Source organism: Polyodon spathula, chromosome 17 (genome assembly GCF_017654505.1).
Source record: "Polyodon spathula isolate WHYD16114869_AA chromosome 17, ASM1765450v1, whole genome shotgun sequence".
NCBI classification, from domain to species: domain Eukaryota; kingdom Metazoa; phylum Chordata; class Actinopteri; order Acipenseriformes; family Polyodontidae; genus Polyodon; species Polyodon spathula.
Genome location: NC_054550.1, coordinates 17,611,122 through 17,634,389, shown reverse-complemented (window position 1 = coordinate 17,634,389; position 23,268 = coordinate 17,611,122). Strand labels below are relative to the sequence as shown.

The window sequence follows — 23,268 nt, the reverse complement described above, 5'->3', positions numbered from 1 at the left end:
ATTAAGAATGACATCAAATGTAAGGTTAGCTGTCTGCGATGAGTGGTACTGGCATCCTTATTTGTCTTAGGAAATAATGGATTGTGTGGTGTATTACAATTGTTCATGCCAACACACACTTCTGCACTACCCTGTTGAATGGTGGATGATTGTTAGAGAAACTGGCAAAGGGACACACTAGTGCAGGAGATAGTGCTGCCCGGAGCAAACACTGGTGAATATGATACTACAGTGATAGCGAGTGGAAGCGACAGCGTGGGAGAAGTACAGGCGTGGAAAAGTGCAGAGCAGTTTAGAAGCAGTTTGAAAGCAGGCTGACAGCTGCAGAAGAAACTAAACTTAAAAAAAAAAAAAAACCCTCAACATGGTCTTCAAGCCTGTAATCTGTGACACCTGCTTGATGTGGGAAATCCGAGAAAACCCAGCGGAGCTAAACCAAGTGTGCGTAAAGTGCCGCGCGATCCAGGACTTGCATAAACTAGTAAGTATGCTAGAAATGAAGCTGTAAGAAATGAGACAGCAACAGGATCTTGAGGAACTGGCACACCCACAATTCATGGAAGTCTGCATCACCCCTAACAGACTGAAAGCCACCAGGGAGATAGAAGGTCAGAACAGCTGGGTTCAGGTAGGCAGAAGCAGGGAAAAAAAGAAACTTCGTCAAACACAACCACCAGAAATCAAAACAACCAACAAATTTGAGTCACTTCAGAATTTTGATGAGCAAAACCGAGAGCGAAAGGAACAATATCCAGGACCCTATTGACAGTGGTGCCCAGACAGCAAAAAGAAGGGAGGTCATGATTGTTGGGGACTCCATATTGAGAAACACAGCAAGTTCAATTTGCAGTTTTGGACTACAACAGTGTGCTGCCTTCCGGGAGCCTGGACAGGATCCTAGAACGAACAGGAGACGACCCGGTAGTAGTCGTCCACATCGGTACAAACAACATTGGAAGAGACAGACCAAAATCTGTGCAAAACAAATTCAGAGAGCTAGGAAGGAAATTAAAAGAGAAAACCAAAACTGTGGTATTTTCTGGGATACTACCAGCACCTTGCAAAGGACCATATGGACAGCTGGAAATAATTAATCAAAACGCATGGCTGAAGACATGGTGCACACGGGAAGGCTTCACCTATCTTGATCATTAGACCACATTCTACAACGAGGACTATCTGTATAGACGGGACGGACTGCATTTAAATAACAAGGGAACCAGTCTACTCGGAGAAAAGATCCTCGAGCAGGTTCGGAAGCATTTAAACTAGAAAGGAAGGGGGGAGAAATCAACAAAAAAACAGAAGGGAGACCGCATCAAAACAAGAACAACAACTCAGGTAAGACAACCATTAAATGTATTTATCTAAATGCTAGAAGTATCAGAAACAAAATTTTAGAACTTGAAGCTACTGCACTAACAGGTAACTATGATGTGATAGGTGCTACTGAAACTTGGGTGTCTGAGAGTGATGGGGACGAATATAATATTTGTGGTTATACACTGTATAGGAAAGACAAGCAGGACAGAAGAGGAGGAGGGGTAGCGCTATACATAAGAAACAGTCTTGAAGCCCAGGTGTTAAACCTGGACAAAGAAAATAAAGCTGAATCAATATGGGTCAGAATAAGACAAAAATTCAAAGGGCATAATAATAGGAGCATGCTATTGACCACCAGATTCAGACGGTGAGCACAATAATCTGTTATACAATGACATTAGAAATGCATGTAGCAAAGGAGAAGCAGTACTAATGGGGGATTTCAACTTCCCCCATATAAAATGGAAAAACCCGGTGGGGAGCATGACGGATGAAATTGAAATGGTGGAAATGACAAATGACTGCTTCCTAACACAATTTGTCAAGGCACCGACTAGAGGGGAGGCATGCCTTGATTTAGTCTTTTCAAATAATGAAGACAGAATAACTAAAACAGAGGTCAGAGAACCACTAGCAAACTCAGACCACAACATGGTCTCATTTGAAGTGCTTTTTAAACCCCAAAAGTAATGACTAAAGCTAAGGTTTACAATTTTAGAAAAGCAAACTATGAAGGTATGAAACAGAGACTAATAGAAGTAGATTGGAGTAAAATAGAGAAAACACCCACAGAAGAAGGATGCTTGTTCTTCAAAAATGTAGTACTAGAGGCGCAAAACAATTACATCCCTAAAGTAGACAAATCTAAATGTAAAACTAAATTGCCAAAATGGTTTAATAGATCAATTAAAAAAAATATTCAGTGAAAAAAGGCACTTTACAGAGCATTAAAAAGGGACCAAAAAGAAAGTACACAGAAAGAGTACACAGAACTGCAAACGCAAGTCAAAAAGGAAGTTAGAAAGGCCAAGGGAGAAATAGAAATGAACATTGCTAAGGGAGCTAAAACCAATTCCAAAATGTTTTTCCAATATTACAACAGCAAGAGAACATTCAAAGAGGAGGTTAAATGTTTAAGAGATACAAATGGCAAAATCATAGATGAAGAAAAAAAAATAGCAAATATATTAAATTATTACTTTTCATAAGTTTTTACAAAGGAGGATACGGACAACATGCCCCACGTCATCCAGTTCCTATCCAATTTTAAATAACTTTAGCATAACTGAGGCAGAAGTGTTAAAGGGACGAGGAGCTCTTAAAATAAACAAATCCCCTGGGCCGGATGAGATCCTCCCAATAGTACTCAAAGAAATGAAAGAAGTAATTTACAAACCGCTAACCAAGATCATGCAACAGTCTCTTGACACAGGGGTTGTACCGACAGACTGGAAAACTGCAAACGTAATACCGATCCACAAAAAGGGAAACAAAACTAAACCAGGTAACTACAGACCAGTAAGCCTGACTTCTATTATATGCAAACTTATGGAAACTATAATAAGATCCAAAATGGAAAATTACCTATATGGTAACAGTGTCCTGGGAGACAGTCAACATGGTTTTAGATAAGGGAGATCTTGTCTAACTAACCTGCTTGATTTTTTTGAGGATGCAACATCGATAATGGATAATTGCAAAGCATATGAGAACATAAGAAAGTTTAAAAACGAGAGGAGGCCATTCGGCCCATCTTGCTTATCTCATATGATATTTATAATGTACATTTTTATTTCCTGCGTGCAGTACCTGTGAGGCGAGAGTGTATTAAATGGAATGTCCAGACAGTAATTTATGTGTACAGAAATAAAATAATTTATTTTTATTCTCTATACACAACAAAATGATTAAATAACAAAAGAAAACAAAATGGTGTGAGGGAAGGAGTGCAGGGGTGAAATCCAAAACAAACCGTGATGACTCGTCTTTAATTGTCTTCGTGGCGACCCATACATAAACAAAAAAAGACAAAAGAAATGTTAGTGTTTTTTGTTTTAAAAATCCCGCTGCACCAAACCAATCTCTCCCTCCACCCGTTACTCCTCCTATTTTACTTTCGGACCAACCCCGAACACAGTAGTACATTCCCTTTAGTATGTAATGTCCCGCCTCTGTAGTCAGTGGAACACCAATCCTCAACTGACAAGTGTCCTTATCCTTCACTTGACTCCAGTGGCTGGAATTTACATACTCGTACTTCCGCCCCTCACCAAGGTGCCGCCCCTCAAAAAGATGACTTTTGCCATGGTCACGAGATCTTGGTAAGGGAAGTCCCGAGTTGGTTTGATGCCATCTACTGTCGGGAGGCTGAATCACAGACCGAAAACCCTTTGACTCATCACAGTACCTTACACTTTTCAATACTAAATGTCATTTGCCAGGTGTCTGCCCAGTTCTGAATCTTGTCTAGATCATTTTGAATGACCTTTGCTGCTGCAACAGTGTTTGCCACTCCTCCTACTTTTGTGTCATCTGCAAATTTAACAAGTTTGCTTACTATACCAGAATCTGAATCATTAATGTAGATTAGGAATAGCAGAGGACCCAATACTGATCCCTGTGGTACACCGCTGGTTACCACACTCCATTCTGAGGTTTTTCCTCTAATCAGTACTTTCTGTTTTCTACATGTTAACCACTCCCTAATCCATGTACATGTGTTTCCTTGAATCCCAACTGCGTTCAGTTTGAGAATTAATCTTTTGTGCGGAACTTTGTCAAAAGCTTTCTGGAAATCTAAATAAACCATGTCATATGCTTTGCAATTATCCATTATCGATGTTGCATCCTCAAAAAAATCAAGCAAGTTAGTTAGACACGATCTCCCTTTCCTAAAACCATGTTGACTGTCTCCCAGGACCCTGTTACCATATAGGTAATTTTCCATTTTGGATCTTATTATAGTTTCCATAAGTTTGCATATAATAGAAGTCAGGCTTACTGGTCTGTAGTTACCTGGTTCAGTTTTGTTTCCCTTTTTGTGGATCGGTATTACGTTTGCAATTTTCCAGTCTGTCAGTACCACCCCTGTGTCAAGAGACTGCTGCATGATCTTGGTTAGCGGTTTGTAAATTACTTCTTTCATTTCTTTGAGTACTACTGGGAGGATCTCATCCGGCCCAGGGGATTTGTTTATTTTAAGAGCTCCTAGTCCCTTTAACACTTCTGCCTCAGTTATGCTAAAGTTATTTAAAACTGGATAGGAACTGGATGACATGTGGGGCATGTTGTCCGTATCTTCCTTTGTAAAAACTTGTGAAAAGTAATCATTTAATATATTTTGCTATTTTTTTTTCTTCATCTATGATTTTGCCATTTGTATCTCTTAAACATTTAATCTCCTCTTTGAATGTTCTCTTGCTGTTGTTATATTGGAAAAACATTTTGGAATATGGCATGATTTATTTAGATTTCCAGAAAGCTTTCGACAAAGTCCTGCATAAAAGATGAATTCTCAAACTGAACGCAGTTGGGATTCAAGGAAACACATGTACATGGATTAGGGAGTGGTTAACATGTAGAAAACAGAAAGTACTGATTAGAGGAAAAACCTCAGAATGGAGTGTGGTAACCAGTGGAGTACCACAGGGATCAGTATTAGGTCCTCTGCTATTCCTAATCTACATTAATGATTTAGATTCTGGTATAGTAAGCCAACCTGTTAAATTTGCAGACGGCACAAAAGTAGGAGGAGTGGCAAACACTGTTGCAGCAGCAAAGGTCATTCAAAATGATCTAGACAAGATTCAGAACTGGGCAGACACACGGCACATGACATTTAGTATTGAAAAGTGTAAGGTACTGCACGCAGGAAATAAAAATATGCATTATAAATATCATATGGGAGATACTGAAAGTGGAGAAGGAATCTATGAAATACCTAGGAGTTTTTGTTGACTCAGAAATGTCTTCATCTAGATAATGTGGGGAAGCTATAAAAAGGCCAACAAGATGCTCGGTTACATTGTGAAAAGTGTTGATTTTAAATCAAGGGAATGTTAAAACTGTACAATGCATTAGTAAGACCTTGAATATTGTGTGCAGTTCTGGTCACCTCGCTATAAAAAAGATATTGCTGCTCTAGAAAGAGTGCAAAGAAGAGCGACCAGAATTATTCCAGGTTTAAAAGGAATGTCATATGCAGACAGGCTAAAAGAATTGAATCTGTTCAGTCTTGAACAAAGAAGACTACACGGCAACCTAATTCAAGCATTCAAAATTCTAGAAGGTATTGACAATGTCGACCCAAGGGACTTTTTCGACCTGAAAAAAGAAACAAGGACCAGGGGTCACAAATGGAGATTAGACAAAGGGGCATTCAGAAAAGAAAATAGGATGTACTTTTCTACACAGAGAATCGTGAGGGTCTGGAATCAACTCCCCAGCAATGTTGATGAAGCTGATGTAACGATCACTCTGCACAACCGAGAAGCCGTTGTACTGTCCTCCCTAAGGAGATACTACTGGCCCAATATCTATAACTAGCTAAGTCAGCAAGTGTAACAGACAGCAAAAGCAGGGACGTCAAATGTATCAATTTCACAAACAAATGGTTTATTGTTGTAAACTATAATGTAATAAATGAAATATAATGACAACAACTTATTGCAGATAACAGTTATTTAAGTGGAAGATACAGGTGAGTAAGAAAGTAAAGTGAATTAAACAAACATCCAAACAAACTAACACTAAAGCGAAATGAATGCGGTGTCCGTGGGCCTCCAATAAACCCACACACACACACCCACACAAACACCACACCAACACAAAACCAACACACCGACAGGCAAAAAAGACAAAGGTGAATGATTATACATTGAAATCAATCACAAAGACAGTCTTGATGGCAATGGATGATCAATGAAATTTAGGCCTAAGAAGTCCAGTGAAGCAGTGCATATGAAATCCAAAGCAACAAAAGAACAAAACCAAAACTTCAGGAACCAAAGTATCAAAGTAAAGTAGAAAAAACCAGCAAACAGAAAAGGAATAATCTCACCAACAAATAATGAAGTCCTGAATAGAGTCTTGTACTGATGAGGATGGATGAAGGTTGATGAAAAAATAACGATCGTAGAAAATGGTGAATCTGTTGAGTAGTAGCGGGTTGAGTGGAGAACAGCAGTTTGGAAAATATCAGTAGAATCAGGAACAAAATGGAGACTGAACACACTAAGAAAAACAACCCCTAAACAGACCTTGAATAGCAACTAAACTTAAACAAGTAACAGTGTAAACAAAAAAGAAAGGTTTGGACAAAGTACAAGATTATCAAAAGAGTAAATGGATGCACCAGTATTTATCTAAAACAAAGTTAAAGTTACACTGTAATTAAGTAATATGCTGTTATTTGTAAAATGGATTCCTCACAAGAAAAGGGAGACCTCTCCTGGCCTAGCCAGCCAGCTTTAATACCGGTACTGGCTTCCAAGGAGTTCTGAGATTGGAAGGAGTGGATATCTGAATGAGCCAATGGGGGGAGAGGATGAACAGAGGGTGAAAGCAAGGAACTGTGGGAATTTGAGTTTTATCGTGGCCAGGCTACTGACCCTAATTAAAGGGACAGGTGGGTAAAACTTACACCCACATTATGGAGCAAGTGAATTGCTGCACTGACACCCTGGGATCCTTCAAGAAGCTGCTTGATGAGATTCTGGGATCAATAACTTACTTACAACCAAACGAGCAAGATGGGCCGAATGGCCTCCTCTCGTTTGTAAACTTTTTTTTTGTTCTTATGTTCTTACTTGGAATATCTTGGGTTCCTTTATTTTAATGAGTTTGTTCAGAGTGACCTGTGATGTTTCTTGTCAGTTCTCTGACATTGTGTCAGACTTGTTATATACCAGCAAGTCTGCTTTCGGTACCACAAGTTTTATTCATCTGTTTTTGTATGTTTTCTTTTTACTTACACACTGTGTTTAAGTTGCATCCTGTGTAACTCTTCATGGTATTCTGAAGGAGGCAGTAGCTGAAATTAACTTGTTTTGCACAGGCTCTTTTGTGTTTTTTTTTTTTTTTTTTTTTTGTAAAAAACTTTTTGCACACACTTTTCTAAGCAAGCTCTATTGTAATATTTTTCAAGATGCAGAATTTAGATTTATTTTTATTTTAGGGTTCTGAACTTATGACACTTCCTCTGCATGACTGTGGTCTCCTGAGAGTAAATAGTAAACACTCGTATCAAACAGGAAAGACTATACTGTGTGTGTCTGTGTGATTGCTAAAGCACGGGTGTCAAGGCTAGTCAACTGTCGAAAGTGTTGTAAATGGTTCAAGTAGCCCGTGCTTCACCCTCCTGCTACCATCTAAACTTGCATGGTTGTGCTGTAACAGGATGACATTCAGCAGGGAACATACCATGCAGGAGACTGTAATGTCTTTGTTCCGTGTGACCATAATGGCTGAATAGCAGGTCTCAATTCCCCCTGCATTCAAATGAAACTACAGCACCTCTTCACATCTCCGGCCATGCTCTTCACTTCTGCTTCATCTTGTCAAAACTATCCTGCGGCTTACCTGAGTGCGATCGCACTTCTGTTGGGTTGTTTGGTAACAACCCTACAGAGAGACCTTGTGCTTTGGTTTCGGGGTGAGATGGTGGAGTTGGAATCCAGGAATGTGAAGTTAGCAATTCCTATTCTGTTTACTCTGCAGTCTTGTGCCCTTTTTCATTGATTCGACTGTAAATGTAAACCCCACTTTGCTCTGTAGAGTTCAGTGATCACTACCCCAGCCACTGCACTGATCTGGGTATCCTGCTAAGCACTGTACTGGAGCTGGGTGAAGATATTCATAAAGCTGGGGAGTGGGTAACTGATTTACAGTTGTTTTCAAAAAAGTAAAAGCAATGAAATGCAAAACAAACAGCATTCTAACTGCAGAAGGTATGAACTTAAAAAATTGTATAAAAAATATCAGTAAGTAACAAACAGAAGATCTGAGGTTTCTTGAGAGAGTGGAGTGGACCATTAAAGTTATCAGAAATGTAAAGCCACTTTACTCATGAAGTCTACAAATCTTTCAACTGGGCCCTTAATAGCAGTGACTGCTCCTAGGCACCTGTATGGAACATTTCCCCCTCTTTGCTGTCCCCTGCTGGGGTAAATCCTCGGTGACTTGAATACAATGGCGACACCTATACACTACTGTCTTGTTGACTTATAAAAGTTTGCACAGTTTTTATCTCACTGACTGAATCGTTGAAAAATCCTGTCTTTCTATATAAGATCACCTAGTCTGCATTTACCTCAGAGCTTGAAACTCACCCTAGCTTCAGTTCCTGCAAGTGTGTTTAATGATCAGGAGCCAGGAGTTAGATGTTAAATACATTGTTCTTCCTTATAGCTAGATGAACAACTCCTATTCATAAACCTTCCGTCTCGGGTGTTAATTATTTATGCTGTGATCAGATTGACCAGGGTCCTGATTGTTCAAACTTACTGGCACCTTATCATTTCAGTAATATAGTAACAAGGTAAGTTCTGAAACCCGGGTCTGAGTGCAGGGCTGTGTGTGTTTCAAGCCCTGTTAACTTATTCCGCTCTAGATTTACAGTCATTAAGTAATCTGGCATTCATCCTTGCTGCTTCTTGTTTTGGCCTGTTATTGATTGGCCTAATGAAAGCTTGATATTCAGAGCCACTTGTCCAGTGTTTAGACTTTGCATAGACGTTTGTCCACACACTGTGAATTTAGGTCACCATGACCTATAAAATGCTTGGCTGATATCTGTCTTCAGTTTTGAGCAAGAGGGACATTACATACTCACATAGTGTAATAGCTAGAGTGGTTTTTAATAAATACTTTTTGCTGTTTGCTTGTGTTATTGTAGTCCATACATTGCTCTCTTAATTTATTTATTCAGACAAGTTCAAGAAGGATAGATCCTCACTGAGACCATCCATGGCCTTACTTTTGGTGCCCTATTCTTGTGACTGTAGGAGTTTCTGAATTTATTCACAGTCCTGCCTGTTCTGAATCGCATGCTTCAGGTAGAATTGAAGTGAGAGGTGCAGGCAGACAGGACTGGAGTGAGATCTGCAATGCATGCAGACAAGAAACAATGTTGGTAAAGGCAAACTAGCCTTTTATAGTGCCTGTAATCTTGTGTTGAAGTGCTATATTCTATATTTGTGGGTGATGAAGTGTGTGTGTGTGTAATAACTCCTATTCTGTTAAAGTACTGCTAAATGACTCAAGTTTAAGTAATACAGACCTGCAGCACCTTTTACCTGCTGGGGATGCCTAGGATTTCTGAGGAACCTGGGCTGAAGTATCCCTTTTAAAGAGCGCTAAACCAATGTTTGAATACATTTTCTTGTATTTTATTAGCACAAGCGATTATAATCACTGGTTCCCCATTTCACTGTTGATGAAAAGTTGCTGCTGCTTCCTAATCACTTCATGTGTTCAGACTTTCTCCAGTGGTCAAGCTGCAAACAGACTGTGTACCTACAGCACTGGAACCAGGATGTGCATCTATAGTGCTGAATTTTGAAGTGATGTACTTCACACAATACAAGGGGGAGCAGTAATGACTTAAGAAATAATACAAAATCAAAGAAATTCCAAAGCATTTCTTACTAGTCCTTATGTCTCTGCAGTGTATTATTATTATTATTATTATTATTATTATTATTATTATTATTATTATTATTATTATTGTCATTTTGCATACCTGTTAAGTTTTAATCCTAGTTTTTGTTCTGTATGTCTTCTCATTCATGAATTTCATGATTTAATATTTTGTGTTTTTTGTTTTTAAGCAGGTTAAAGAAAATTATTTATTATCTCATTGTACATTGCCCCATCTCTTTTACGTTGTTTGTTTTGAAACTGATTTTAAAGTCTTGCATGCCTGGTATTTCATTAACCCCTCAAGGAATCCAGCTTCATGCCATGATTTAAACCATCTCAAGTAAGATTAACAATTAACCAACTGGGAAAAAGTCAAAATCAATGTGTGCTTGAAAAATAGTTTGTTATTGGGGAACCTTAGGGATAGGTCAAGGTTGCTTGCTTTGGGATTAGATTATTCATATTTAAGATAATATTCTCTCCTGATCTCTTATACAGTGGCTGCCAGTATGTGACCAGTACACTGAGCTAAACTGCCTCGATCGAAGGGAAACTCTCACCTATCCTTGAGACCCGTTTCAACACTTTTTTTGTAATTAAATCTCAAGGTTTTCAATTTGCCCCCAGACATGACATGAGTGCTGATGTGGAATTTCTTGAGCTTTTGTTTTGATTTTTTTTTCTCTTCTGATTTTTTTGATAATTCTTTTAACCCAGTTACAGAATCGGACACCAAGGCTAATACAGCACCTGTTTATAACATGTAAGCCCACCCCGATCTTCAAGGTGTCCATGGTGTAAACCTATGGATTATTTGATTTCATGCCAAGTGGTGGAGGATGTGAAGTTTATTCAGAATTGTGCTTTTTTAAGGTTAACTATAAATCAAGTTGACAAACATGTGGCTAAGGCTTTTATTGGTGTAATGAGTTTCACTGTTTTTTTCAAAATATTATCTTCATAGCTTCAGAAATGTAGCTTTGTCCACGACGTGCAGTTCCGTGTCCACAGAAGGATGACAAAGTCATAATGACCTAGAACCCTCCCACCATCTGGGATAAGATACTCATTTCATAGCAGCTTGAGTCACTTCAGGTCAAACTTCTGTGAGACAGGAGCCATTTCCTTTCCTGCACACTCGTGTCCGGGTATTCCTAGGTTGTCATTTCAGCAACATCAAACTCATAAATGAGCAAGAGACAAGTATGCTCCCAGCTGAACTTCTAAAACCCTCCCAGCAGAAATAACTGTGCTGGTGCATGAGGGAGCCCTCTGCTGTCAAGCTTTGCTAACCTGGTTGTAAACGCTTCTCTTCAAGGGAACAAGAGCTGTTAGCTGTGCATGAGCTACACAGTGTCCTTCTTTGAATCTGTCCTTTCATTCTCTAGCTGGGGCTACAGCTTTTTTTAAACTCAACAAGGGGCTCGGCTCTGACTTAATGAGCCCCCCACCTTTCCCCCTCCTCTCCACTAACCTGCTAACCCTACCACCCCTGTTCACATGTGCCTGAAGCTGTGGGATGTTTGTAGCCTTCCTACAGTAATGTTTCTCCTGCCTTGTCGCCCCCCCCCACCCTCTGTCACTCCAGGACAGGAAATTCTTCAAAAGCTTCTTTGGAAAAGTAAGTTTGAATTTTCAGCTGGTGGTATCTGTGGATGATGGAAAAGGGTGGGGTGGGGTAAGGGGGGGTCACACCTTAAGCTCTCAAAAAAAAACAACATGCCAGTTCAGGTATGGTCTTTCAAAAGATGGTCTTTCAAAAGATTAATCTAGCTGTTGTCCAGTTCCAATAGTAAATATAAGCTGTGTGCACACAGACCTCTTCCTTTCCATGATTGTTCAGACTAGGGATGTTTAATAAACATTTAGAATTTTGTCTAAACATTTAAACATTTTCAGAAATATGCAACCAAATATAGGTTTTTAGCCTTATTTTTTACATAGTAGTAAGTTTACAATGTAGGCCAATATTATTTTATATTTAATGTGTTCACACATTCTCTTCCATATGAAATTAAATACTGTATCAATGCAGTCTTATACACAAAAACATGTCGCAGTAATTTCTAAAATGTATTAGAGGGCTTAAGGTAAATTTTGTGATTTGCTACAAACATTCCCAATCTGTTGAAGTTTAAACTTTTTGTAAATTAAACAGAAACCAAGGCCGTAGCTACATGAATGAGAAATGAGGCGATTAATACATAAACATAATATTATAGGTATAGTTTCATTGTTTTATCATGAATCCAAACTGCTCACCGATGATACTGTTGGTGAAAGGAGAGGTTTACCATGCTGTTTCCACAGACTCCTCCAGGAAATTCATTAAAATCCAGTTCCTTTATTTAGCTAGGTATGCAACTATTGAGAGCAAGTTCTTTTAAAGTGGTGACCTAGATAAGAAATTACTCAAAAGCTGGAGCAGTCAGTAATTACCATTGGGGTACAGCATTAAAACACTCAAGTCAGACACTTATTTTTAAGGTCAAATAAAACACAATCCTGTCAATTGGCCCTTCAGACCTTTTGAATCTGGCCCCCCTCTTTGCTGAGTCCTGATGCATCTGACAGGCAGCTTGTATTGTCAACCAGTCCGGTCCACATCCTCTGGAATATTGAGTTTCATCCATACACATGTGTATTCATACACAAGCCAATGACCAAAAGGTTCAGGAGTTGACAATATTTTTTTACCTGCTAAAATGTGCTTATTTTCTTCAAGGCCATTTTGACATACTTATTTGCCATCTATGTGGTCCTGTGTGCTTCAGAATTGTATTTGGATAAGCTACAGGTTCATTAGTGGCCCTAAAGGCTCCAAGAGCAAATCTGAATACATTTTACATTTATTGTAAAACATTTAAAGAGTTGCTGGCATCAGTACAGCATTGCGCCTCAGCAGGCTACAGCCTTGAGTGCACTGACGTTATTTAGAATTGTTGCTCAGAAGTGTCCTAGAGCAGGGTATGTGAGGTGTGGCTTCTTGTCCCCTTCCTCCCCATTCATCTTTCCACTCTCTCAAATGCATTGAAGGCATGAAAACCTCCAGTGGGAGCAGCTTGCGTGTGGTTGAAATGTGCTGGCCTGGTTTTCTTCCCTGCAGTGTGCTGCATTCTTCTATCTGCTGCCAGTTTGTGTGGGTAATCTGGGGAATGCTCCTGGCTCTCCTTCTTTTTTACAGATGGTGGGGGGGGGGGGGCTGAGCTACAGTGGGACGCAATCAGTAAGACACTTCACCCAAACTGGTTCATCTTTGTCTCTTACTTTTAAAGGCTGGAAAGAAAGCAGTGAAGGCTGTCCTCTGGGTATCGGCGGATGGACTTCGGGTCGTTGATGACAAAACAAAGGTCTGTATTGTGGTTTGTACCTAGAAAAATAGTATTTCTACAAATTAACTTACTAATTTGCAATGCTTGAAATATCTAAAAAAAATAGATTTAATTTTTTTCTCTGTTTCACATAGCTTTATTTGTTATAAAAAATGTCTAAATGGTGGTAAAGCGGGGTATCCAAACTTTTTAAGAGAGCCATACCAATGACAAAGGAGTTCTTCAAGAGCTAGGCTGAGGGCATTTTGCACTGGAGGTAACAATAGTCTTCCCTTGAGTCAGTCATTTTCCACTATGCGCTAAGTCCGCAGTACATATTTAATATACGAGTCAGTCAAAATAATGAGAGGATGGATAGTTAATATGACTTTATACTGTAAAGCCATAAATATTTACAAGGCTTTTTATTCTGCATTTTTGCATATGAAAAAAAGCACAAATATCTTAGTGCTGTACATTTCGGTATGCAATAAGGCCCAACAGGGTGTCCGTAAATATTGAATATATGAACGCCTCCGGGCGTTATAAGCCACGAGACAAACCCCCAAGAAGTCTTTATATTTGATGTATATGGACACCCTGAAGTGCCTTATTGCATTTATAATCCAGGTAAAGTGGTGGATTTGAGGAAGAAAATGAATAATTCATGTTTAGGACAAAAAAGTTAGTTTTTTTATTCAATATCCTTCAATAAAGTAGTCCCATTTATAACTATGAATTACACAGTAAGCTAATCTGAGTAAATTAATATAATTAAAAAACAATATCTATTTATTTTTGATATTGTGTACATTGCCATTACACCAGGGGTTGAGACAGCACAGATTTTTTTTCCTGTCACTGCAGACACACTGAGCAGAACAGACGGGAAGAATAAAAATAAATTCAATGACGTCTTGGATTTCAGCAATTTGTTCAGGGTCTGTGTCAGAGATGGGTTTATGTTGCATTTACAAACAGCTAAAAATATATTATTTGAAGTGACAGTCAGGATGAGTGGGTATAAATACAGCAAATCTATTTATTTATTTATGTATTGGTATTCTTTCTATTTTGACATCTTCCAGTTCATTTAATTGTTTTTTATCTAGGTTGGCATGTCTGATTACTACTTTTGATATTTTTTTGCTGGTAATTGGTTACTCAGTTTAATAGCTTTACTGTACATCTGTAACTGTAAACAAGATGGCTACCATTACTTTAAATTCTGTGAGGCAGCGCAGTGCTTTTGAATATGTGACAAGGCTCCAACTGCCCATATCCATCCAATATACAGACAGCTGGAACTTAGCTTGACCAATTACATTGCTTGTTTCACGTTCCATTTCCAGCCCTGGATTATATTGAAGTAATATACTACTACCAGTACAGGTCGGCAATACATTTTGATTGAATGTAGTTATGGCTTTACAGTATTTTGTTTAAATATAGCTGTTATAGGAGAAGTAAATGACTAAACAAAATAAATAATAGAAAATGTTTTTGAAGTTCATACTGCAAGTTTTACTCTTTTTTTTTATAGTATGTTTTTTAATTTATTTTCTGGTAAGTCGCAGAATCGCAGTTTAGCAGTTATTTCATTCAGACATTTTCTCTTGTTGTTGGAGCAGGGTTCTCGTCTGCGCTGTTGAGTGTAACAGGCCGTACTTGTTACATGGAAAAATGAAACTTGTAAATCAGGCCACTACGCTGTGTTTTCAGTTTGCGTAACGGCCAAAAAATAATAATAATCCTGTGAAACACTGTTGATTATTCCTTTATGTGAGAAATTTGTTTGCTTAAAATACTTGCTTCAGCTCTCAATACTCTTCAATGGGTTGGTTTTGACAGCATGTTCTTTAGTTTGGTGCATGTAATGTATGCAAAACGGAGACGAGATTGAACTTCACTGAACTTTATTAGCACATTTCTCCCCCCCTGTTGACAGATGAGACTAGATCCTGGGTGTGCCAGTTGCAGATTCTTTATTATTCTATCATAACTACGTTCCCTCTAAGACTTTCATTTAGTTATAATGCCAGACCCTACCATTTACAATACACATAAATATTTTATTTACTTTGCACTATAACTCTGATTCCTATTTAATAAATGCCAAACTTAGTCCCATGTGAAAAAATGTTACAGATGTCCTAAATTCTGAATAGGTTTGCAGAGATATTCATGTGCTGCATAATCCTTTACATTATTTTGACTGTGATGCATTTTTCTTTCCACTACAGAACAGTAAAGCAAAACTGTGCCAGTAGACAGTGCTATTAGTGTATGTTAATACTGTAGCGATCTGGACTATTTGTGTTGTGTTGTATGGTTTTGTGTCGCTGTTCCGTGTTTTGTCAATGTCCTGAGTGCCTGTGCATGTGAACGAGTGCACCTGTGGGGTGGGGGGGGTGCGTGATCGAGTCGTGGTCCCAGTGTGGTTGGAATGTTGTCCAATAAGTGTCTTGTTATGTCTAAATGTTAGATATTTTCGCAGAGTTTTGGGGTATAAAGAGCAGCTTGTACGCAGCTGTGGGCTGTGTTGTGGTGTGCTGACCTTCTCAATAAAACCTGAATGAGATCTTGATGTGGTCGCCTGCTTCCCTTTTTACCCCGGAATGCTACAATATTAATGCCTCCCTGACCAACCGCAGATCTAGTTGCACAAGATTGTACTAATGTGATTAAAAATATTAGTAGGATTGTACAACCACTACTGTGTTTAAAAAAAAAAAAATTACTGTGTTCTTTCACCTGTGACTACTGACAGTGAAATATTGCACGATTCTGACATTAAAACTCAATAAATCATAGTGGGTCAATTGCAACGAACTGAAAGCAGCGTACTAACTGGGAATGATACCGTGGTTAGTACGCAGCTCTGTACTACATTAGTATGCAAGTTAAATACCAATTGCAACAAACTCCCCAGCTGCGTACTAAAAAATTGCTCAATTGCAACAAACCCAAAAATAACTGATGTTGCCCTATAGAGGATACTAAGGATTAGACTAAATTAGTCTAACCCTTTCTATAGACCAGTGGTCCTCAAAGTCGTGCCTGAATGTGAACACATTTCTGGTGGGTCATAGCATGAGAAAATAAAGAAAGCTTTAAACACGTTTTCCAACAAAAGCGCCACAGCAGGCTGTTGACAGTGCTGCTCGCTTATGCTGTGCTTGTACCTATGCAACATTTTTTTTTTCCTTGAATGGCTTTTGCGATATGATCAACCAATTGAATATCTGCATTGTCTCGCAGAAGCCCAATCATAAGTTAGCTGGGTGGGACATAAACTGTGTCTGTTTCACGTGCAGGTACTGACAGTAAGTTTAACCAATAGAAGAGTTATATATCTGCCAAGTTTTACGAAGCTGTCCAATCATAAGCAAGCAGAGGCCGTTCACGGTATTCAGCGTGAAAAGTGAAGGCGAGTGAGCGCCAATGGGAAAGTGAAATGAAAGATCTGACAACTGTCCAATCATTCGTGAGCAGAGGCAGGTGTTAATATGCTGGGTAAGCACTGAATTACACTGACTGTTATTTAGAAAAATAATACATTTCAGTATTTAGAATTACATTTTTAATCTCCTATATTTTTTTATTTCACCAGACAAGGGAAACACCGTAGTATATTTAGTTATGAATCGACTTTCTCTGAAATTGTATTGGAGATGAACACCCTTCGCCTGTGTGTGGATTGCCTCGCCCTGTGTGATGCGCCTGCTTGCGGGAACCGAGATCGCTACTCTCTCTCTCTCTCTCTCTCTCTCTCTCTCTCTCTCTCTATATATTTTTTTTTTTACAGAAGCACTTCGGGCAAAGCATAGATTACAATTATACTGTATTTATTTTAAAAAATGAACACAGACATTACCGCTGCTATTGTCTTTTCAGTCAACAATCTTAAACCACACAATTCACAATGTAAAACCACACAGAATGGGTTTCATTTACATTTACTAGCTGCCCGTTACTTCTGTGTTTTTCAAAGAAAAAAAAATACTCCAACAAAAAAGAAGTGCTCAAATAGTATTTGAAGGTACGTGGATTCCCACCAAAAGCAGCCATAACACACAAATGCAGGTTTAATCTATTCCCATTTAACATTACAGGTGTCCGGATGGCAGTACATGTGGTTGCCTGAGCTAGTCTTTTTTTTTTTTTTTTTCTTTATGCATGTAACTTTTTTTTTTAAAATTTATTTGCCGTTAACATTGTCTGATAAGAGCAACTGACTCGAAATGAAACTGAGGCAGTGAACTCTGTCACATGATGAGGAGCTTAACTTCAACCGATCGTATTTCCTGCTAGGAGTACCACATACAATGGCTCTCAAAAGTATTCACCCCCCCTTGGACTTTTCCACATTTTATTGTGTTACAACATGGAATCAAAATGGATTTAATTAGGCGTTTTTGCCACTGATCAACACAAAAAGAGTCCATAATGTCAAAGTGAAAAATAAAATATATAAATTATTCTAAATTAATTACAAATACAAAACAGAAAACAATTGATTGCATAAGTATTCACCCCATTGAGTCAGTATTTGGTAGAGGCACATTTGGCAGCAATTACAGCCATGAGTCTATTTGGATAAGTCTGTACCAGCTTTGCACATCTGGACACTGCAATTTTTGCCCATTCTTCTTAGGAAAATTGCTCAAGCTCTGTCTAGTTGGATGGGGACCTTTGGTGAACAGCAATTTTCAACTGTTTCCACATATTCTCAATTGGATTGAGGTCTGGGCATTGATTGGGCCACTCCAGGACATTGACCTTTTTGTTTTTAAGCCACTCCAGTATGTTTGGGATCATTGTCCTGCTGGAAGATGAATCTTCGCCCGTCCCAGGTCTCTTGCAGACTTCAGCGGGTTTTCCTCCAGGATTTCTCTGTACTTTGCTGCATCCATTTTGCCCTCTATCTTCACAAGCTTTCCAGGCCCTGACGCAGAGAAGCATCCCCATAGCATGATGCTGCCACCACCATACTTGCACCAAACATAGCGCTTAGTGTTGAGGCCAAAAAGCTCTATTTTGGTCTCATCAGACCATAGAATCTTCTTCCACTTGGTCTCAGAGTCTCCCACATGCCTTCTGGCAGACTCTATGCAAGTTTTTTTTTTTTTTTTTCAACAATGGCTTTCTTTTTGCCACTCTCCCGTAAAGGCCAGTTTTGTGAAGCACCCAGGCTGTTATTGCTGTATGCACAGTGTCTCTCAGCTCAGCCGTGGAAGACTGTAATTCCTTTAGAGTTGCCGTAGGCCTCTTGGTGGCCTCCCTAACTAGTGCCCTTCTTGTCCGGATACTCAGTTTTTGAGGGCGACCTATTCTAGACAGATTCACAGTTGTGCCATATTCTCTCCATTTCTTAAATATGGACTTTACTGTGCTCTGGGGGATATTCAATGCCTTGTAAATGTTCTTATATCCTACCCCTGATTGGTGCTTTTGAAGAACCTTATTCTGGATTTGCTTTGAATGTTCCTTTGTCTTCATGGTGTAGTTTTTGTTAGGAAATGTACTAACCAACTGTGGGACCACCCAGAGACAGGTGTATTTAACCTGAAATCATGTGAAACAGCTTAATTGCACACAGGTGGACTCTGTTCAACTAATTATGTGACTTCTAAGGACAATTGGTTGCACCAGAGCTTATTTAGGTGTGTCATAGCAAAGGGAGTGAATAATTTAGAACAATTTGTAGATTTTATTTTTCACTTTGACATTATGGACTCTTTTTGTGTTGATCAGTGGCAAAAACGCCTAATTAAATCCATTTTGATTCCATGTTGTAACACAATAAAATGTGACAAAGTCTAAGGGGGGTGAATACTTTTGAGAGCCACTGTACACACACTGAATACGTCTTTGGAAAGCCCCGAGTATGTACTTTTAAACAAGCCAGGTAGGCGACTAATATGCGCATAACCACCGGGCTGAGTGTAAAGAGTTAAATAAATATTTGCATGAGTACAATATAATGGGTCATTTTTGTAAAACTATATTATCTGGCTGAAGAGTCAGGAACGTAATCCCAATTTATAACATCGTTCTTATGGGAAAATGTGCTAGATTTACGACGCTTTGACTTACAACGCGACTTTCAGGAACCAATTGTGTCATGTGCGAGGACTGTCATAAGAACATAAGAACATAAGAAAGTTTACAAACGAGAGGAGGTCATTCGGCCCATCTTGCTCGTTTGGTTGTTAGTAGCTTATTGATCCCAAAATCTCATCAAGCAGCTTCTTGAAGGATCCCAGGGTGTCAGCTTCAACAACATTACTGGGGAGTTGATTCCAGACCCTCACAATTCTCTGTGTAAAAAAGTGTCTCCTATTTTCTGTTCTGAATGCCCCTTTGTCTAATCTCCATTTGTGACCCCTGGTCCTTGTTTCTTTTTTCAGGCTGAAAAAGTCCCTTGGGTCGACACTGTCAATACCTTTTAGAATTTTGAATGCTTGAATTAGGTCGCCACGTAGTCTTCTTTGTTCAAGACTGAACAGATTCAATTCTTTTAGCCTGTCTGCATATGACATGCCTTTTAAGCCCGGAATAATTCTGGTCGCTCTTCTTTGCACTCTTTCAGAGCAGCAATATCTTTTTTATAGCGAGGTGACCAGAACTGCACACAATATTCAAGATGAGGTCTTACTAGTGCATTGTACAGTTTTAACATTACTTCCCTTGATTTAAATTCAACACTTTTCACAATGTATCCGAGCATCTTGTTAGCCTTTTTTATAGCTTCCCCACATTGTCTAGATGAAGACATTTCTGAGTCAACAAAAACTCCTAGGTCTTTTTCATAGATTCCTTCTCCAATTTCATTATCTCCCATATGATATTTATAATGTACATTTTTATTTCCTGCATGCAGTACCTTACACTTTTCTCTATTAAATGTCATTTGCCATGTGTCTGCCCAGTTCTGAATCTTGTCTAGATCATTTTAAATGACCTTTGCTACTGCAACAGTGTTTGCCACTCCCCCTACTTTTGTGTCATCTGCAAATTTAACAAGTTTGCTTACTATACCAGAATCTAAATCATTAATGTAGATTAGGAATAGCAGAGGACCTAATATTGATCCCTGTGGTACACCACTGGTTACCACACTCCATTCTGAGGTTTTTCCTCTAATAAGTACTTTCTGTTTTCTACATGTTAACCACTCCCTAATCCATGTACATGTGTTTCCTTGAATCCCAACTGCGTTCAGTTTGAGAATTTATCTTTTGTGCGGGACTTTGTCAAAAGCTTTCTGGAAATCTAAATAAACCATGTCATATGCTTTGCAATTATCCATTATCGATGTTGCATCCTCAAAAAAATCAAGCAAGTTAGTTAGACACGATCTCCCTTTCCTAAAACCATGTTGACTGTCTCCCAGGACCCTGTTACCATATAGGTAATTTTCCATTTGGGATCTTATTATAGTTTCCATAAGTTTGCATATAATAGAAGTCAGGCTTACTGGTATACAACTACAGAGACAAAGCAATTCTTGTATTTTCAGCAGTAGTGTTCTCTAGTATGCTGTGTGTTTTATGGAAAGGTTATAAACCAGCTCATTGTCATTATATATACTTTTACATAAAGGTTCCCAATAACTAGGTTAGAGGTTAACTGAATGACTTTGCCTAGACACTGTGGCTGAGAGGCATACATTGGTATAAACAAGAGAAATACAGGGGGTTCACAAATAGAAACACCACAGATATTCTGCACCTTCAGTACAATGCACTGTCTAATCCGTTTCATACAGTTCATATCAATGGCAGCATCCCTCTTCTGTATCATAAAAAAGCTACTTCTGCCTGGTGCAAGTAAGTTTGTCACAGTGGACTTTGATAGAGCTAATGGGATGTGCTTGGTGAACACGTTTTCAAAATGCTGATTCACAAGCAGTCTTTGCCTACTCTGTTTTTAATATTGATAGAACCAAGACATGTCATGAACTTTTGCAGAGTCCATTTCAAGTCAGTGGCAAGCAGGGTACTTTTATAAAGTGTGCGATGAAAGCATTTTAATAATGATAATGATTGTGTTTTTTTTTCTTTCACCTGAACAGGACCTGATTTTGGACCAGACGATAGAGAAGGTGTCTTTCTGTGCCCCAGACCGGAACTTCGACCGGGCGTTCTCCTACATCTGCAGGGATGGTACCACTCGCCGCTGGATCTGTCACTGTTTCATGGCAATCAGGGACTCGGTGAGTTTCTGACCTTTCCCAGCAAATAAACACGCTCATTCGTCATGCATGTACCACAGTATTTGCAAGCAGCATTCACATTATGCTGCATGATCTAAGCTTCCTTGCCTGTTCCCAGGGGGAGCGTCTGAGCCATGCGGTGGGCTGTGCCTTTGCCGCCTGTCTGGAGAAAAAGCAAAAGAGAGAGAAGGAGTGCGGGGTGACGGCTACCTTCGACGCCAACAGAACCACCTTCACCCGCGAGGGCTCCTTCAGGGTCACCACGGCAACGGAGCAGGCTGAGCGGGAGGAGATCATGAGGCAGATTCAGGATGCCAAGAAAGGTGTCTGTCTGGGTGATGGAGAGCACATGCTTTTCGTTCCGGAAAGAAAGTGCTCTGCATGCACTTCAAAAACACACAAGATATTAAATTAGCAAAAGGCTTTTATACAGGAACAATATGACTTTTACAGTTGTACTGTCAATATGGCGTAACTGTGAGTGAACCAAATTAGTGAATTATCAGATGTTGAAATTTCAAGCCAGAGCTGTTTCTTCTCTTAACATAATGTAGCTGTGGGAATAATCTTTCAGTCAGTGGAGTCTAAAGGGAGTTGAAAGTGTTTTTTTAACTATATACTAATCCAGTGATTTTATAGACCCACTTGTTAACCTCACTACATACAATAGAAATACAGGGAAATGAGGTTTATATTTGAGACACATTTATTGATGTTAATATATGTGCTGTCCACAGCTGAAGCGGATGTGAAGACCCCCACTCCCCCAAGTACAAACACAACTACTGCTATTGCTGTGGTGAACCCAACAGCTCCAACTCCCACCCATCCCTCTCCCTCCTCGTCCCCCCCATCCGCCGGCCCCCAGGACAACAACCCCAATGCCATCCCTCGCCGCCACGCCCCTGTGGAGGCCCTCGCTTGTCAGAGCTCCTTCCGAGGCTTCCCCGCCCTCGGCCAGAACACCTCCCCCTTCAAACGACAGCTCTCCTTGCGCATTAACGAGCTGCCCTCCTCTATGCAGCGCAAGTCAGACTTCCCCATCACGAACTCCGGTAAGGCATTGGGATTACCAAGGTTTCAAAATCCATGGTCTAGCCTCTTTATTTACACCAGCAGCAACAGACATGCAAATTTCGGTTCAGTGGATGCTGTATGTTTAATATGTATTCTGCATGCCTCCTGATAAGCTGATCCCTTGAAAGGTGTTATTGTGTAATTATCAATACTTTTATATTGAAATTATGGAATTGTGAAACACTAGCATCATTTGACGTTTATATAAAAGATAAATATCCCCTTTTGTCATATCCATACAAAGATTTCTGCAGCGAAGACCGCCAAAAAATGTATATCAGTCACTAGTTCAGAAATTCATGGGTTGAAATTAAGAACACATATCCCACCCTGTCATTCAGCATAGCAAATAAGCAGGTGCCACTGCACTTACTGGATGTGCTAGCACCTAACATATATCTATCTACACATACTTTATATATAAATATATATATATATATTATATATATTTTCGTAGTCCCCCCTATATATATATATATATATATATATATAATATTGACGAGACCTCACTGATATGTTACCCTTGAGACCTTTCTAAGGCGTCCATTCACCCCCCCTTGGACTTTTCCACATTTTATTGTGTTACAACATGGAATCAGAATTGATTTAGTTAGGAGTTTTTGCCACTGATCAACAGAAAAAGTCCATAATGTCAAAGTGAAAAATAAAATCTACAAATTGTTCTAAATTAATTAC

The 23,268-nt window shown here is 39.2% G+C and overlaps 1 protein-coding gene across 8 annotated transcripts in view; it reads left to right on the top strand.

The window, feature by feature from the left end:
• LOC121329747 (protein numb homolog) overlaps nucleotides 1–23,268 on the top strand; it is a 106,734-nt gene that overhangs the window by 71,527 nt on the left and 11,939 nt on the right. For 5 of the 8 annotated variants that reach the window (XM_041275488.1, XM_041275489.1, XM_041275485.1 and 2 more), the window contains 5 exons: nucleotides 11,552–11,584; nucleotides 13,239–13,313; nucleotides 21,355–21,495; nucleotides 21,614–21,818; nucleotides 22,233–22,550. In XM_041275488.1, coding sequence (XP_041131422.1) covers nucleotides 11,552–11,584; nucleotides 13,239–13,313; nucleotides 21,355–21,495; nucleotides 21,614–21,818; nucleotides 22,233–22,550 — 772 coding nt within the window. The remainder of the gene's footprint in view (nucleotides 1–11,551; nucleotides 11,585–13,238; nucleotides 13,314–21,354; nucleotides 21,496–21,613; nucleotides 21,819–22,232; nucleotides 22,551–23,268) is intronic. The other 3 variants (XM_041275487.1, XM_041275493.1, XM_041275491.1) reach the window with 2 other exon arrangements.